This window comes from Heterodontus francisci, chromosome 39 (genome assembly GCF_036365525.1).
Source record: "Heterodontus francisci isolate sHetFra1 chromosome 39, sHetFra1.hap1, whole genome shotgun sequence".
Lineage (NCBI taxonomy): Eukaryota > Metazoa > Chordata > Chondrichthyes > Heterodontiformes > Heterodontidae > Heterodontus > Heterodontus francisci.
In genome coordinates this window covers 39,650,863-39,669,270 of record NC_090409.1, presented here as the reverse complement: position 1 = coordinate 39,669,270, position 18,408 = coordinate 39,650,863, and the positions used below count along the sequence as shown (strand labels likewise).

The 18,408-nt window shown below is 52.0% G+C and overlaps 1 protein-coding gene across 1 annotated transcript; it reads left to right on the top strand.

Annotated features, from left to right (window-relative positions):
* Nucleotides 1–8,681: 8,681 nt before the first annotated feature.
* LOC137352669 (protein BTG3-like) lies at nucleotides 8,682–18,358 on the top strand. Its single transcript, XM_068018378.1, has 5 exons — nucleotides 8,682–8,937; nucleotides 11,297–11,485; nucleotides 13,246–13,383; nucleotides 14,172–14,379; nucleotides 16,861–18,358. The coding sequence occupies exons 2-5, from the start codon at nucleotides 11,313–11,315 to the stop codon at nucleotides 17,062–17,064; spliced, it is 723 nt and encodes a 240-aa protein (XP_067874479.1). The 5' UTR covers nucleotides 8,682–8,937; nucleotides 11,297–11,312; the 3' UTR covers nucleotides 17,065–18,358.
* Nucleotides 18,359–18,408: the final 50 nt, after the last annotated feature.

The window sequence follows — 18,408 nt, the reverse complement described above, 5'->3', positions numbered from 1 at the left end:
AGCAGTGGCAGAATGGGCGGAGTCCCCAGGCTCCCCCACCACAAGCAGGGCCCCACTTACTCCTTCAGGAGGGGCCTCAAGTACCGGGGCCTTCCCCTCCCCTCCATCCTGAGGAATAGAGTGCTCCTGCCCGGACTTTGCAGCCTTGGTGGTGGCGGTAGGGGAAACCTGGGGACCCGAGACAGGAGACAGCTCCCCTCCAATAGATGGGCCCTGCGCCTCAGGGCCCCTCATTACCTCTGTGGAGGGGTGCCTTCTCCTCTTTTTCCTACCAGGGCGCAGAGGCTCAGAGACCTCCATGTCATCACAGGCCTCCGCCTCCGCACTCTCTTTTTTTCTATTCACCCTGGGCCTGAGCCCAGCCCTGGGGCAAGTTGACTCCCCGAGATCGGGCTTTGTGCTGAGCTCAGACTCGGGTAGTGTTACGGTGTCCCGGGGACACGCCTCTCGATTTTTATTCCTCCTCCGTGCCTTCCTTCCACTTGGACGGTCACCTCACTCCCTGCCGGAGGCCGTGAAAACCACAGCCTCCGGTACCGACTGAATGGTATCTGGTGGAGGTGTGGGGGGGCGGGAGGAGGTGCAGCGGCGCCACCCTGGGCCGCCGAGTTGGAGTTGCCCCACCCCCTTACAGACATGGCACTGTACCCCATCCAAGGTCCAGAAGACGCGGTATGCCGTCCCCTGGAATTCTACATTAAAGTGGCCCTCTGTAACCTCCTCCTGCGCCAGCTGCATGAATAACTGGCGGGGCGGACAGAGTACACGTGTCGGAGGCTGTTCTCCCGAAGACCGAGCGGGACTGGGGTGAGCCCCGTCTTTACCTCCCCCAGATGGTGCAGGTGGGGAAGGAGGAGCTCACCAGGAATGAAGGGCGGGACATTGGATAGAATGAGCCTTTGCGCAGTAGCCTCTAGGGGGTCCACTGGCAGAAAGGTCCCGCCCACGGTGAGCCCCTTGCTCAGAGCCAGGGACACCGCCCGCTCGGTGCTCAGGAATAACACTGCCTTCCCGTACATTTTAGAGGCTGCAACAATGGCCGAAGGGCCGACAACCTCGGCCATTGCTTTCATATATGCCTCGATAGTCATGTTCGGGTGGACATAGCTCTTGACCCCATGCTTTGATGTTAATAAAGCAAACGGTGACGGGGCAACAGGTGCAGCTGCAGTAGCATATGAACGGGAAGGCCCCGCCACCGGCGAAGAGGGGCTTGCCATGGGGTCGCAGAGCTACTCCCACCCCCAAGAAACAAAGCACACAACAGTTTTCTTTAACACAAACAATATGATGGGGGAGGTGGGGGTGGGAGTAGAGGAGGATAGGGTTGAAAAGGACAAGGAGAGTAGAGGATAGGTGGCAGAGTGATGGAAGAGAGAGAACAGCTGCGAGGATGTTACAGTTCACTTGGTGGTTGGAGCACCTTCCTGCAGAGTCTACAGTTCAATCTTCCAGTTAGGGGAGGGCTCTTCGCCCGGGTCGGTTAGAGCCGCCCGGTTCTCTCCCTTTTCTGTTGTTGTATAAAGCTAGTCTTCAGCCGGGCAGCTCCAGCCGTCCCGAGCCACACAGTTGGGGGTGGGGAGGGAGCCCCTTCTGTGCAGGATGGCAGATAAACACAGGAGCAATACAGGGGCTCCCTATAGAATTTGGCAGCCCCACCCCTGGATCTTCCGGTGCCTCCTCCCTCCCCTAACAGTCCAAACAACCAACAGTTCTCTGGTGCTCCAACACCCACCTCTCCAAAATGACTTGCATGTCTTCTTAATCCTTGAAAAAGTGCAACAGTTCCTCAGTAAATGCAGCTGTCTCCACTCCATAGTCACCTCTTTGCAGTTATTCCACTCTCCTCTCCCCAGTTGCTGCAGTCTCCACTCTCCACTCTCCACTCTCCACTCTCCACTCTCCACTCTCCACTCTCCACTCTCCACTCTCCATTCTCCACTCTGCAGTTGCTGCAACACAGGTGCAGCTGCTCCCCCTGAGTGCTGGCAGGAAGTGCTCCAAATTGACCAGCCAATCCCAGTGCTGTACCTGTCCTGGGAGTGTTTGATGGGGACAGTGTCGAGGGAGCTTTACTCTGTATCTACCCCCCCGTTTTTTTTTGTCGAGGGGGCCTTTATTCCTCAGGCCCCCTTTATATACACACTTATATTTTTAAAATAACTTTATTAAAACCAGATAAACAAAAAACTCAAATTAAAATGCCATTCTCGGCGTCGACAATGCACTCCAGTCCCTGCGGTGCCCACCGGTCGCGGAAGGCCTCAAGCGTACCGGCGGACACCGCATGCTCCTTTTCCAGGGACACCCGGGCGCGAACATAACCGCGGAAGAGGGGCAGGCAATCGGGGAGGACGGACCCCCCGACGGCCCGCAACCTGGAGTTGTGAATTGCCACCTTGGCCAGGCCCAGGAGCAGACCGACGAGGAGATCCTCCTCCCGGCCCAAGCCCCTCCGCACCGGGTGCCCAAAGATCAGGAGCGTGGGACTGAAGTGCAGCCAGAATTTGAGGAGCAGCCCCTTCAGATACTCAAATAGGGGCTGCAACCTCGCACACTCCGTATAAATGTGGAACACGGACTCGTCCAGGCCGCAGAAAGTACAGGCGGCCTGGGAGTCCGTGAACCTACTTAAAAGCCTATTGCACGGGACTGCTCTGTGCAGCACCCTCCACCCCAGGTCCCCGATGTAAAGGGGGAAGAGTCCCGCGTAGAGAGACCTCCATTGGGGTTTCCCCTCGCCGCCAGATGGCAACGCGGACCGCCAGGGCGTGTCCGGCCAGCTGACGAGGGCGAGGAAGTGGAGAGTGTGCAAGAGCAGCCCATACAGGAAACCCCTTCGCGCCGATTGGAATGGCACGGAGGGCATTTCCGAGAGGCGGCTTGGGTTGTGCGGGACCGGCTCCTGAGGAGGGTTTCGGGGCCTGGGTCTAACCCCCCGTACTGTACCTGTCCTGGGAGAGTTTGATGGGGACAGTGTAGAGGGAGCTTTACTCTGTATCTAACCCCGTTTTTTGTTTTTTTTACCCCGTGCTGTACCTGTCCTGGGAGTGTTTGATGGGGACAGTGTAGAGGGAGCTTTACTCTGTATCTAACCCCCATGGGTGTGTTTGATCCTGACAGACATGCCTGAATTGGGAATATGATTTATTTCTTGCCGCTAACATTCCTCACCTTTTAATGAATACGATTTTCTCACACAAAAGAAGTGTTGATGTAGAATTGAGAGAGTTGCAGTGAAGAGTTGAAGGTTAAGGAAGGGGAGAGTTTAAGGATAGTATTTTTGACCCTCGAGTACATGACGAGATACTGCTGAGAACAGGGACTTTTACCCAGTGAATTTCTACTTCCTGCTTTCTACCTGCATCACTGGAAAGTTACAGAGTTTCTGGGAAGCCCTGTACTTGCCGATGGGAGCTAAACCCGACAAGCAATAATAACCTGCATTTATATAGCGCCTTTCACAGCGTCAAACCTCCCAAGGAGCTTCACAGGAGCGAACATCAGACATAATTTGACCCCGAACCACATGTTAGGGACCGGCGACCAAAAGCTCGGTCAGCGAGGTCGGTTTTCAAGGAGCATCTTGAAGGAGGAGAGAGAGGCGGAGAGGTTTAGAGAGGGGATTCCAGAGCTTAGGGCCCCAGGCAGCTGAAGGCACGGCCACCAATGGTGGAGCGATGGGAATCGGAAGAGATTAACCCTTCCCCTGCCTCACACCAAGAGACGTCTTCTGGCCAGTGTTGCAGATTAACCCTTTAAGCAACACCCGGCCCCTCTCAGTCAGTCACATTCACCAATAGCGAAGGGAGGAGGGCGGGGGGGGTGGTTAATCCCCAATGATTGCTCAACCCTCCCGTCCTGAAGGTGCTAACTCTTGACGGGGTTGAGTCCCACAGGGGATCTCGGCCGTTCCATTGACAAACACAAATGGCGTGAGCACAGGTACAGTTGGCAGACTGTGGGAGGCATCACACTTAAACTCAACCTGTGCTTGACCAGCGTCTCCACACCCAGATTCCATTGGGACTCGGTGGAGAGTAAAGGGGAGTTTTCCACCTCATTGTACTGTGCTCACTGCTCATGACACCATCTCCTCTCCAATGGGGAGGCCAACCCCAGGTTATGGTAGAGTCATCGAGTCCATAGCTCAGAAACAGGCCATTCGGCCCATCTGCTCTGTGCTGGTGTTTCTGCTCCATGCGAGCCTCCTCCCCACCCCCCCCTCTCCATCTCACCCTATCACCATATCCTTCTATTCCTTTCTCCCTCATGTGTTTATCCAGCTTCCCCCTTAAATACATCGATACTATTCACCTCAACCACTCCCTGTGGGAGCGAGTTCCACATTCTCACCACTCTCCAGGGAAAGAGGTTTCTCCGGAATTCCTCATTGGATTTATTAGTGACTGTCTTATATTGATGGCCCCGAGTTCTGGTCTCTCCCCCCACACAAGTGGAAACATCATCTCTACGTCTACCCCATCGAAACCCCCTTCACAATCTCAGTCTCAGCTGCAGTGCTGCATTCCATAGTCAAATAGCTACCTACCGGAGGCTACCCCACACCTGTTGAACCTGTACCATACCCCCTAACACACACATACACCCCCACCCCAACAGCCAACCGAGTAACCATCGCCTCCTTCAGGTGACGAAGCGAAGAACATTCTCCAACATCTTTAGATATTTATCATAAAAGTTGCCTGTATTAATTCTCGGAATGCATTTTTTTGTTTGGTTTGCTGATCCCCCCAATCCCTGGAGCTACTGAGGTGGCCAGCCGGGGAACAGTGGAATATTTAGCAAAAGGTTATAGAATCTTAAAGCACAGAATGAGGCCATTCGGCCCATCGTGCCTGTGCTGGCTCTTTGAAAGATCTATCCAATTAGACCCCACTCTCTCCCCCCTGCTCTTTCCCCCATCGCCCTGCAAATTTTTCCCCTTCCAGTATTTCCCCAATTCCCCCTTTTGAAAGTTACTATTGAATCTGCTTCCACCGCCCTTTCAGGCAGCGCGTTCCAGATCACAACAACTCACTGCGTCAAAAACATTCTCCTCCTGTCCCCCCCTCTGGTTCTTTTACCCATTATCCTCAATCTGTGTCCCTCTGGTTACCGACCCTCCTGCCACTGGGAACAGTTTCTCCTCATTTACTCCATCAGGACCCCCTCATGATTTTGAACGCCTCGATTAAATCTCCCCCCTTAACCTTCTCTGCTCTAAGGAGAACAATCCCAGCTTCTCCCAGTCTCTCCACATTAACTGAAGTCCCTCATCCCTGGGAACATTTATATAAAAGCTCATGGTGTAGGGGGTAACATATTGGCATGGATAGAAGATTGGTTATCTAACAGGAAACAGAGAGTAGGCATAAATGGGCTATTTTCTGGTTGGCAAGATGTAACGAGTGGTGTGTCACAGGGATCTGTGTCGGGGCCTCAACTTTTTACAATTTATATAAATGACTGAGATGAAGGGACAGAAGGTATGGTTGCTAAATTTGCTGATTACACAAAGATAGGTAGGAAAGTAACTTGTGAAGATGACATAAGGAGGCTACAAAGGGATATAGATAGGTTAAGTGAGTGGACAAAGACCTGGCAAATGGAGTATAATGTGGGAAAGTGGGAAATTGTCCACTTTGGCAGGAAGAATAAAAAAGCAGCATATTATCTGAATGGTAAGAAATTGCAGAGCTCGGAGATCCAAAGGGATTTGGTGTCCTAGTGCATGAATCGCAAAAGGTGAGTATGCAGGTACAGCAAGTAATTAGGAAAGCTAATAGAATGTTATTGTTTATCACGAGGGGAATTGAATATAAAAGTAGGGAGGTTATGCTTCAGCTATACTGTGCATTGGTGAGACCACATCTGGAGTACTGTGTACAGTACTGGTCTCCTTATTTAAGGACGGATGTAAATGTGTTGGAGGCAGTACAGAGAAGGTTTACTAGACTAATATCTGGAATGGACGGGCTGTCTTATGAGGAAAGGTTGGACAGGCTCGGCTTGTGTCCACTGGGGTTTAGAAGAGTAAGAGGCAACTTGATTGAAACATATAAAATCCTGAGGGTCTTGTTCGGGTGGATATGGAAAGGATGTTTCCCCATGTGGGAGAATCTAGAACTAGGGGTCACTGTTTAAAAATAAGGGGTCGCCCATGAAAGACAGAGATGAGGAGAAATTTTTTCCTCTGAGGGTTGTGAGTCTTTGGAATTCTCTCCCTCAAAAGGCAGTGGAAGCAGAGTCTTTGAATATTTTTAAGGCAGAGGTAGATAGATTCTTGATAAGCAAGGGGGTGAAAGGTTATCGGGGGTAGGTGGAAATGTGGAGTAATCAGTTCAGCCATGAACTTATTGAATGGCGGAGCGGGCTCAAAGGGCTGAGTGGCCTACTCCTGCCCCTAATTCGTATGTTCCTATGTATTCCAGTAAATTTCCTCCTCACCCTCTCCAAGGCTTGGACGGTGAGAGGGAGCCTGATGGAGGGGGTCAGACGGCAGCCTCAGCATTAATTGAGGAGGTATTCCCCCAGCCGGACGGATTGGAGGAGGAAGGAGCCCGATCACAACCCAGTCTTCCCAGGACACCGAATTCTCCTCGCAGCTTGAGGCCCCGGCCTCGGCCTCCCTTGTTTCCTGGTGTGTGTTCAAGTAGAGAGTAGACAGGGAGGGAAATTCCCAGACCAGCTGCCCAGACGATCCCAGTCGATTCTCATTGTTGAAGCAACAGGCCAGGGAATTCCCAATTTCAGTTCCTGGTCTGGGGTGGCAGGGACGGGGTGGGCGGGGGGGGCGCGGGAAATTCCCAGTTCTGGAGAGGGAGAATTCCCCGTTTCTCAAAGTTTCAGTCCCTCATTCTCTGACCCCTCCGCCCGATTCAGTGTCTCCCCACCCCAGCACACACTGACTCCTCCCCCGGGCCGCCTCTCGTATCCAGGCATTCAGGCTGTCTTTCCCAATTGACAGCTAGGCCTCAAATCCCTCCTTAGCAACCGTCAGAACAGGAGGAGGCCATTCAGCCCCTCGAGACTGTCCCGACATTCAATGAGATCGTGGCTGATCTGTGATCTAACTCCATATTCCCGCCTTTGCCCCGTATCCCTTAATACGTTTGGTTAACAAAAAAACGATCAATCCCTGATTTAAAATTAACAATTGATCCAGACATCAATTTGTGGAAGAGAATTCCAAACTTCTCCCACCCTTTGTGTGTGGAAGTGTTTCCGAATTTCAATCCTGAAAAGGTCTGGCTCCAATTTTTAGGCTCGGCCCCCAAGTCTGAGATTCCCCAACCACCGGGAATAGTTTCTCTCTATTGACCCTATCAGCTCCCCCTTCAGATCCCAAAATCTTCGATCAAATCGCCCCTTAACCTTCTAAATTCCCAGGAATACACCCCGGGTTTGTGTAACCTCTCCTTGGAATTTAACCCTTGGTGTCCAGGTATCACTCTGGTAAATCTACACTGCACTCCCTCCAAGGACAAAAACTCATTCCGAAGGTGTGGGGCCCAGAACTGCTCCAGGGTAACTCCAGGTGTGGTCTAACCTGGGCTTTGTAAAGCTGTCGTGTGTCAGTTGTAGCACAGCGGGCAGCAAAGAAAGTCAGGAACCCCCCCAGTGAGGGAGCGCTGCACTGTGGGAGGGTCAGTACTGAGGGAGTGCCGCACTGTCGGAGGGTCAGTACTGTGGGTGCTGCACTGTCAGAGGGTCAGTACTGAGGGAGTGCCGCACTGTCGGAGGGTCAGTACTGAGGGAGTGCTGCACTGTCGGAGGGTCAGTACTGAGGGAGTGCTGCACTGTCGGAGGGTCAGTACCGAGGGAGTGCCGCACTGTCGGAGAGTCAGTACTGAGGGAGTGCCGCACTGTCGGAGGGTCAGTACTGAGGGAGTGCCGCACTGTCGGAGGGTCAGTACTGTGGGTGCTGCACTGTCGGAGGGTCAGTACTGAGGGAGTGCCGCACTGTCGGAGGGTCAGTACTGTGGGTGCTGCACTGTCGGAGGGTCAGTACTGAGGGAGTGCTGCACTGTCGGAGGGTCAGTACTGAGGGAGTGCCGCACTGTCGGAGGGTCAGTACTGAGGGAGTGCCGCACTGTCGGAGGGTCAGTACTGAGGGAGTGCCGCACTGTCGGAGGGTCAGTACTGAGGGAGTGCCAGAGTACTGTCAGAGGTGTCATCTTTCAGATGAGACATTAAACCGAGGCCCCCGTCTGCCCTCTCAGGTGGGTGTAAAAGATCCCACGGCCACTATTTGGAAGAAGAGCGGAGGGGGGGGGGGGAGTTCTCCCCGGTGTCCTGGGGACAATATTTATCCCTCAAGCAACATCACTAAAAAAAACAGATGATCTGGGTCATTATCACATTGCTGTTTATGGGATCTTGCTGTGTGCAAATTGGCTGCCGCGTTTCCTGCATTACAACAGTGAGCACACTTCAAAAATAATTCATTGGGTGTGAAGCACTTTGGGACGTCCTGGGGTGGTGACAGGCGCTGGAGAAATGCAAGTCCTTCTTTTGAGTAAATTCATAACAATGGCCCGGACGCCTTTCAGAACAGACAGGGGCGTGGCGACGGAAGATCAGCCCTTATATGGCTAGTGACGTTTGGGGACGCCCCCTGGCCCCGCCCCCTGGGTGACACAGAATGAATCATTCTTCCTGATGCAAGTTTCAGGCAATTGATCGCAGTCAGTTTACGAAAACTCTCTTCACGCTCAGCACGTTTCGAGACACATTTTCAGCGTCTAGTTTTGTGAAGTCCGGACCAGGAGCAGCTCTGTAGCAGGAAAAGAACTTCATATTCGCGGGGGGGGGAAAAAAAACAACGAAAGAAAAGTTTGGCAAACTTTTCAAAAAGTTTTTCAAACTTTTCCCCCAGGAGGTTTGCTCGCTTCGAATTCACTGACAGGAACAGAAAATAACCTGGAATTATCTGTTAGTATCTTTCTCCTAACATTTTGGTGAATAATTTCTACGTGGAATGTTTGAGAGTTTGAGAAGAGTGTGGAATTGTGTTTATTTACGGACGATTGCAGAATAATTTCTGTTAAACTGAATTCTCAAAGTGATACCTTCTGGTCCCCTGTATTTCCACGTGGACACCTTCATTCATACGTTTCAGCCTGTATGGACGGGGAGATCTGTCTATAAGGATCATTTTGGATTCCTTCAGTGTGGATTGATGCTTATTGTGGGATTGCTGAACTGGAATGTCTTTGAGGAATTGTGAATGATTTGGGAAAGGTTGTGGAAATTGGGGACTGTTTGGAGATCTCACTTACTGGAAGCCCAGGAGTCTGTGTGTGTGTGTGTGTGTGTGTATGTTATCGACCCTCTCGTTGATTCCACTGTGAAATATTGCAGTTATTGTCCCTTTCCTGAATGGAAACAGAGGAGTATCTGTGTTTTATTTTTAACACACAGCAGGAACTCTTGTATTTGGGAAATCCCCATGTATCGTAGAGAGTGAGGGGAGGAGGTGATAGTGAGGTGGAGATAGAGGTGTGAGCTTGTTAAAAGACCCTGACGTCAGTCAAAGTAACTCCTTTCCCCACCTGCGGACGTCCCAAAGTGCTTCACAGCCAATGAAGTACTTTGATTTGAAGTGTGGTCACTGTTGTGATGCCGGAAATGCAGATTTGTGCACAGCAAGATCCCACAAACAGCAATGGGATAATGACCCAGATCGTCTGTTTTTTTTCAGTGATGTTGGTTGAGGGATAAATATTGTCCCCAGGACACCGGGGAGAACTCCCCCCCCCCCCCCCCCCCCCCCTCGCTCTTCTTCCAAATAGTGGCCGTGGGATCTTTTACACCCACCTGAGAGGGCAGACGGGGGTTTTGGTTTAATGTCTCATCTGAAAGACGGCATCTCTGACAGTGCAGCACTCCCTCAGTACTGACCCTCCGACAGTGCAGCACTCCCTCAGTACTGACCCTCCGACAGTGCAGCACTCCCTCAGTACTGACCCTCCGACAGTGCAGCACTCCCTCAGTACTGACCCTCCGACAGTGCAGCACTCCCTCAGTACAGACCCTCCGACAGTGCAGCGCTCCCTCAGTACTGACCCTCTGACAGTGCAGCACTCCCTCAGTACTGACACTCCGACAGTGCAGCACTCCCTCAATACTGACCCTCCGACAGTGCAGCACTCCCTCCGTACTGCCCCTCCGACAGTGCAGCACCCCCGCAGTACTGCCTCTCCGACAGTGCAGCACCCCCTCAGTACTGCCTCTCCGACAGTGCAGCACCCCCTCAGTACTGCCTCTCCGACAGTGCAGCACCCCCTCAGTACTGCCTCTCCAACAGTGCAGCCACCCCCTCAGTACTGCCCCTCCGACAGTGCAGCACCCCCTCAGTACTGCCCCTCCGACAGTGCAGCACCCCCTCAGTACTGTCTCTCCGACAGTGCAGCACGCCCTCAGTACTGACCCTCCGATGACGGGCACTCACTCCGCGCAGCTCCTCCAACAGGGCAGTGCTCCCTCAGCACTAGCCCTAGAAATGTCAGCCTAGATTATGGGCTCCAGGTCTTTGTAGCGGGGACTCAAACCCACAAATATCTGACTCACAAGTGAGCGCACGATGCACTGAGACGCTGACTCGCTGTTCAGGCAGACACTGACTCGGAGATCTGCTCCCTCGCAGTTTGGTAAACTGTGTTTTTAAAGTGAGCTGCTGAAATCTGGGTGGAGGATTGCCTCTCCCTTGACTGTAACAGAATGTGAAGGCAGGTTGACCAAGAAATGTAACACTCTGTCCAAAATGCAGAAGTGGGGGGAGGGGTGCAGTTCTCTTGCTATTCAACCGTGAGAGGCTGCAGCTGTCTGGGATGGGCTTCCTGACTCTATCTATTGTTTACCTTTCCAAAGCTCCCTGTTTAAAGTCCAGGGTCCAATGTAACCCTTGACCAACATCGCTTTAAGATTTTACAAAAAAACAGATGACCCTGGGTCATTGTGACATGGTTCTCTGTGGGATCTTGCTGTGTGCAAATTGGTCTGCTGCCTTACAACGGTGACTACATTTCCAAACAAAATTACTTCATTTGGCTGAGGTGGTGAAAGGCGCTGTAGAAATGCAAGTCGTTGGTCAAATGGACACTGGATTGGGCTTGTGAGTGATGCCCCCCACAGTCGGATAGCCCGCCGGCCCTCACTGCTCCAGAATCCCGAGTAAAAGAGCGGCTGAGGGGGAGGGTGTATGCGCGCACACACACACCGGTGTTTCCAGCGAGTATTCCCATTCCCACCCTGGAATGCGCTCTAACCCAGTTCATTTTGCACCCTGCAGGCACATCGGGACAGGGATGAAGGAAGAGATCGGAGCTGGGGTCTTGTTCCTGCTCAGTTTGATGAGGAGACGCAGCGGGCTCCAGCAGGAAAAGATCGAGGAGTTCGGGAAGAAGCTCAAACGAGTCCTCCATCAAAAATACCAGGGTCACTGGTACCCAGCCAATCCCAGCAAAGGTCAAGCGTACAGGTAACCAATCAGTGCAGCTTCTCAGTAGCTCACCGTGAATGTTCCAGTGCGGGGAGAGTACATTTGGCCCCTCTGCTCCGTGCTGGTGTTTCTGCTCCACCCTCTCTCCGTCTCACCCTGTCACCATATCCTTCTATTCTTTTCTCCCTCGTGTGTTAATCCAGCTTCCCTTTAAATGCATAAAATATTCACCAAAACATCAGGGAGAACTCCCTTTGATTTTCAAATCGTGCCCTGGGATCTTCACATCCACCTGAGAGGGCAGAGGGGACCTCAGTGAGATCACAAGTTGGGCTCGACTTCCCTATCCAGAGACTTAAACCCCATAATCCAGGCTGGCACACCCAGTATCAGTACCGAGGGAGTGCCGCACTGTCGGAGGGTCAGTTCTGAGGGAGCGCTGCACTGTTGCAGGGTCAGTACCAAGGGAGTGCTGCACTGTTACAGGGTCAGTACTGAGGGAGTGCTGCACTGTTGCAGGGTCAGTACTGAGGGAGTGCTGCACTGTTGCAGGGTCAGTACTGAGGGAGTGCTGCACTGTTGCAGGGTCAGTACTGAGGGAGTGCTGCACTGTCGGCGGGTCAGTACTGAAGGAGTGCTGTACTGGCTAAACCCCTTTAATACAAGAAGCAAACCAACAACCTGCATTGATATAGCACTGTTAACGTAGTAAAATATCCCAAGGCGCTTCTCAGGAGTGTAAATCAGACATATTCTGACCCTGAACCACATCTGGAGATATTCGGGACAGGTGACCAAAATCTCGGTCAGATAGGTCAGTTTTTAAGGAGTGTGTTGAAGGAGGGAGAGAGAGGTGGAGATGTTTAGGGAGGGAATCCAGAGCTTCGGGCCCCAGGCGCTGGAGGAGGTTACAGAGATGGGGAGGGTTGATGGGGCTGGAGGAGGTTACAGAGATGGGGAGGGTTGTCGGGGCTGGAGGAGGTTACAGAGATAGGCAGGGTTGTAGGGGCTGGAGGAGGTTACAGAGATAGGGAGGGTTGTAGGGGCTGGAGGAGGTTACAGAGATAGGGAGGGTTGTAGCGGCTGGAGGAGGTTACAGAGATAGGGAGGGTTGTAGGGGCTGGAGGAGGTTACAGAGATAGGGAGGCGTGTCAGGGCTGGAGGAGGTTACAGAGATAGGGAGGGTTGTAGGGGCTGGAGGAGGTTACAGAGATAGGGAGGATTATAGGGGCTAGAGGAGGTTACAGAGATAGGGAGGGTTGTTGGGGCTGGAGGAGGTTACAGAGATAGGGAGGGTCGTAGGGACTGGAGGAGGTTACAGAGATAGGGAGGGTTGTAGGGGCTGGAGGAGGTTACAGAAATAGGGAGGGTTGTTGGGGCTGGAGGAGGTTACAGAGATAGGGAGGGTTGTTGGGGCTGGAGGAGGTTACAGAGATAGGGAGGGTCGTAGGGACTGGAGGAGGTTACAGAGATAGGGAGGGTTGTAGGGGCTGGAGGAGGTTACAGAAATAGGGAGGGTTGTTGGGGCTGGAGGAGGTTAGAGAGATAGGGAGGGTCGTAGGGACTGGAGGAGGTTACAGAGATAGGAAGGAGGGAGAGGAGGCCATGGAGGGATTTGAAAACACGGATGAGAATTGTAAACTCGAGGTGTTGCCGGACCGGGAGCCAGTGTAGGTCAGTGAGTAACGGGGTGATGGGTGAACGAGACCGGGTGCGAGTTCGGACAGGAGAGAGTTTCGGATGATCGTCTGACGTCTGTCCCCCTTATCTCTGTTGATATTTCTCCCTTTTCTTCATAGATGCATCCGAATAAACAAAAAACAGAAGACAGACCCATCATTGCTGCTAGCTTGCCAGGACTGTGAACTGGAATACAGCCAATTGAGACTTCCCAAAGAGATTACCCTGTGGATTGACCCAAAGGAGGTGTGGTGCAGGTGAGACTTAACCTGAGATAGTTTAACAACATGGTGACAGCACAGGCTAACGCAAGGATTCCTCTGGATCAACTTCAGCTGGAGAACTGTGTCCAAATCCAGTCGCCACACACTCTAGGACGGATGTCGAGTCCTTGGAGAGGGTGCGGAGGGAGAGTTACTGGAATGGTCCCAGGGATTAGGGACTTCAGTTAATGAGGAGAGACTGGGAGAAGCTGGGATTGTTCTCCTTAGAGCAGAGAAGGTTAAGGGGGAGATTGAATCGAGGCCTTCAAAATCATCAGGGGGTTTCGATGGAGTAAATGAGGAGAAACTGTTCCCAGTGACAGGAGGGTCGGTAACCAGAGGGACACAGATTGAGGATAATGGGTAAAAGAACCGGAGGGGGAGATGAGGAGAATGTTTTTGACACAGTGAGTTGTTGTGATCTGGAACGCGCTGCCTGAAAGGGCGGTGGAAGCAGATTCAATAGTAACTTTCAAAAGGGGGAATTGGAGAAATACTGGAAGGGAAAAATTTGCAGGACGATGGGGGAAAGAGCAGCGGGGGGAGAGTGGGGACTAATTGGCTCTCTGTTTTCCCCCTTCACTCCGCCCCCACTCACTCTTTCGTTCTGTGTCCCCCTCTCTCTCTCTTTTCCTTCTGTCCCTCTCTCACAGACTGACTGTGGCCCTTGCTGCTTCTCTCCTTCTCCTTATGGGAAACCTGGGTTGTGTAGTTTGTGGTTTATCTCTGGGATGTTCTTCCTGAACGGATTCACTCCAAGTCCTGGTGTTGATTTCCTGCAGGTCTGGGGAAGGGAGTCAGCCCTTCACTGTCGCTCAGTTTGAACCAGAAACCAGGAAGGAGGGATCGTTGGATTCTGAGCGGGACAGTGACTCCTCGGACTGCAGTACGTCCGACTACCACTCGGACACGTCGTGCGATGAAGAGGAGCGTGTCAGAGGGCAGCCAGCTGAGAAAACAGCAGCAAAAACAACTGACGCCACTCACCAGGTAAAGAGAATACAGAACACCAGGGGGAGAGGTCACACGGGACAATTCCAGCGTCTCCTGTCCCGTTCCCCATCTCCCACCCTCTGTAAACTTCAGCTCATTCCAAACTCTGCTGCCCACGTGTCCAAACTCGTACCCAGTCCCATTCACCCGTCACCCCCTGTTACTCACCGACCAACACTGACTCCCAGTCCGGTAACACATCGAGTTTAAAATTCACATCTGTGTTTTCAAATCCCTCCATCCTTGACTCCCTCCCTGTGTCTGTAACCTCCTCCAGCCCCGACAACCCTCCAATCTCTGTAACCTCCTCCAGCCCCGACAACCCTCCCTATCTCTGTAACCTCCTCCAGCCCCGACAACCCTCCCTATCTCTGTAACCTCCTCCAGCCCCTACACCTCTCCCTATCTCTGTAACCTCCTCCAATTCCGCCCTCTCGCCCATCCCCCGATTCCCATCGCTCCACCATTGGTGGCCGTGCCTTCAGCTGCCTGGGACCCGACGCTCTGGAATTCCCTCCCTAAACCTCTCCGCCTCTCTCTCTCTCTCCTCCTTTAAGACGCTCCTTAAAAACCGACCTCTTTGACCGAGCTTTTTTGTCGCCGGTCCTGAATATCTCTTTATGTGGCTCAGGGTCAGAATTTTTCTCCTGATCGCTTCTGTGAGATGTTGTACTATGTTACAGGGGCTATTTAAATGTAAGTTGTCGTTGTTTTGGCTCCTGTATTAAAGGGGTTCAGTCGGATCGACCCAGAGTCCGGTTCCTGTATTAAAGAGGTTCAGTCGGATCGACCCAGAGTCCGGTTCCTGTATTAAAGGGGTTCAGTCGGATCAACCCAGAGTCCGGTTCCCGTATTAAAGGGGTTCAGTCGGATCGACACAGAGTCCGGTTCCTGTATTAAAGGGGTTCAGTCGGATCGACCCAGAGTCCGGTTCCTGTATTAAAGGGGTTCAGTCGGATCGACCCAGAGTCCGGTTCCTGTATTAAAGGGGTTCAGTCGGATCGACCCAGAGTCCGGTTCCTGTATTAAAGGGGTTCAGTCGGATCGACCCAGAGTCCGGTTCCTGTATTAAAGGGGTTCAGTCGGATCGACCCAGAGTCCGGTTCCTGTATTAAAGGGGTTCAGTCGGATCGACCCAGAGTCCGGTTCCCGTATTAAAGGGGTTCAGTCGGATCGACCCAGAGTCCGGTTCCTGTATTAAAGGGGTTCAGTCGGATCGACCGAGACTCCGGTTCCTGTATTAAAGGGGTTCAGTCGGATCGACCCAGAGTCCGGTTCCTGTATTAAAGGGGTTCAGTCGGATCGACCCAGAGTCCGGTTCCTGTATTAAAGGGGTTCAGTCGGATCGACCCAGAGTCCGGTTCCCGTATTAAAGGGGTTCAGTCGGACCGACCCAGAGTCTGGTTCCTGTATTAAAGGGGTTCAGTCGGATCGACCCAGAGTCCGGTTCCCGTATTAAAGGGGTTCAGTCGGATCGACCCAGAGTCTTGTTCCTGTATTAAAGGGGTTCAGCCAGTAGATGGCGCCGCTGTCCAGCTCAACCGGCCAATAGAAACTGCGCGACTGCGCCACCAAGTGGACAAAGGGCGACAATGCAAGAACACCTTGGAGCTACTTGGAAACAAGCCTTGCATTTAAATAGCACCTTTCACAACCACAGGGCATTCCAAAGCGGTTTACAGCCAATGAAGTACTATCTGTTTTTGAAGCAGTCACTCTTGTAATGTAGGAAACGTGGCAGCCAATTTGTGCACAGCAAGATCCCACAAAGTCATGTGCTACTGGCCCAAATCATCTGGGGCGGCAGGGTCAGTACTGAGGGAGTGCTGCACTGTCGGAGGGTCAGTACTGAGGGAGTGCTGCACTGTCGGAGGGTCAGTACTGAGGAATGCTGCACTGTCGGAGGATCAGTACTGAGGGAGGGCTGCACTGTCGGAGGGTCAGTACTGAGGGAGTGGTGCACTGTCGGAGGATCAGTACTGAGGGAGCGCTGCACTGTCGGAGGGTCAGTACTGAGGGAGTGCTGCACTGTCGGAGGTGCCGTCTTTCAGATGAGACATTAAACCGAGGCCCCCGTCTGCCCTCTCAGGTGGGTGTAAAAGATCCCACAGCCACTATTTGGAAGAAGAGTGGGGGGGCGGTGGGGGGAGTTCTCCCCGGTGTCCTGGGCACAATATTTATCCCTCAACCAACATCAATTTAAAAAATACAGATGATCTGGGTCATTATCACATTGCTGATTGTGGGATCTTGCTGTGCGCAAATTGTCTGCTGCGTTTCCTACATTGAGCACAGTTCAGAAAAAGTCCTTCGTTGTCTGTGAAGCTCTTTGGGACGTCCTGAGGAGGTGCAAGGCGCTAGTGAAATGCAAGTCTTCCTTCCTTCTGTATGGCTTGTGGAGACGGGGCTGGGGATAAAATGGAGTTTGACGTCTGTGTGCTTTCCCCGGGTTGTTTCATTGTTTTAATTTATTTTCAGGTGGCTGAAAGTTTCTCCCAGTCCGCTGCTGCTTGGCCCCTGTACCCTCACAAGCTGGTGCAGTTCACCACCTTCTACCAGCCCGTCCCCCTCATCAGCTACTACGTGATGCCCAGGCTGGACAAGGTCCTGCGGCCTCCCCCAGGATTCCTCCTGTCCCAGGGGCACCCGAACCGCTCGAAAAATGGAAAACGGTGGAAGTGAGGAGGGTCCCGGCTGGCCGGAGGGATTGGATACATCACTGGCACCGCACTGTGACCCCTGTGCTTGACCACTCTGTACTAACACACGTGAGCAAGGCTGCAAACATGTGAGTTCCACATGTGGGTGTGTTTGTGTGTGTGACGTTCACATTACTTCTGTATGTAAGGTTCACTACTCGTGTGTGCGTGCGCACGCAACACTCACACTGCTGAGTGTGTGTGTGTAAGCTTCACACTACTGCTCCTGTGTGTCTGCATAGATTGCAGATAGAATTCACACAGTCTCTGCATTAGAAATAGAAAAGCTCAGCAATCTCACACAATATCAGCTGAGTCCACATTGCCTCACAGCTGATTCTTATTTCTAATCTTTACAGTGGCGAGTGTCTGACATTAAACTGAAATATCCCACAGCCTCTCTTCAAATCCATCTCTTCAATCATTATGGATCTGACTGCTGTCATATATAACGTTTTATACACTTCCTACATTTCCTGCTCCTGATCTCCGTCTCTCCTGTTGAAATCTTGGCACCTCTCTCGAGTAAGAAGGTTGGCTGTGATGCCTGCCACAATCAAATAGCCCATCTACATCCACTGAGTGACACCAGAGGGGGCCTGGTGACTGCCGAACGGTCTGGAGTAAAGGCCTTGGGAAAAGCTGTCACTAAAACAATTTGTTTTTGTGTGTAATGTATATTGGGAAATTTAAATTATATAAAGAATTATTTTAAAAAAGGAATTTTGGAGAATTGTTTCCTGAGGATGAGAGTTTGAGGAACAAGTCTGGATCCCTGGGATATTTTTTTGCTGCTGTCTACCTTGATGTGTGAACAGTATTCCCGTGTTCCTGTATCTTTCTCCCAGGCCGGGGAAGGGTCTCCACCTCTGAAGGGTCTTGTCAATCAGCTTGCTGTACTGGTTCATACCAAAGGCCGCGGTGTGTTAGTGCAGTGATCCCATGGTCTGCTCTGCTGCTGTCATTACCCATTCCCCCCACACAGTGACTGGGGTTTCCACCCCAGTAGCCCAGGGACACGAGCTCCCCAGTGGGGGAAGTGAAAGCCCCTTCCCCAGACCCTCACCCGGTTCATGTCTCTCCAGGTCTTTACAGATATTAGAGAAAAATCACAGCGGATCAACACAGTGTTACTGCTTCCTAATTTGTGAATGGGAGGGTTTTTATAAAACTCTGTATTTATTGAGTGTTAATATTTCTCAGTGTGAATTAGTGTTAATACTTTGTCCTGGACATCTCTCTCTCCATTATTGTTGTGTTCTGTGTGTAAATGAAACTAAACCACTGTGTTCAACGATATTCACTGGGTACTGTGTGTTTTTGTTGT

Excerpts from the sequence above, each read along its gene's own strand:
- LOC137352669 (XM_068018378.1), top strand. The coding sequence starts at position 11,313 with ATGAAGGAAGAGATCGGAGCTGGGGTCTTGTTCCTGCTCAGTTTGATG. Across the intron at positions 13,384-14,171 it reads CCAAAGGAGGTGTGGTGCAG|GTCTGGGGAAGGGAGTCAGC; the intron begins GTGAGACTTAAC and ends GATTTCCTGCAG. Across the intron at positions 14,380-16,860 it reads CAACTGACGCCACTCACCAG|GTGGCTGAAAGTTTCTCCCA; the intron begins GTAAAGAGAATA and ends ATTTATTTTCAG.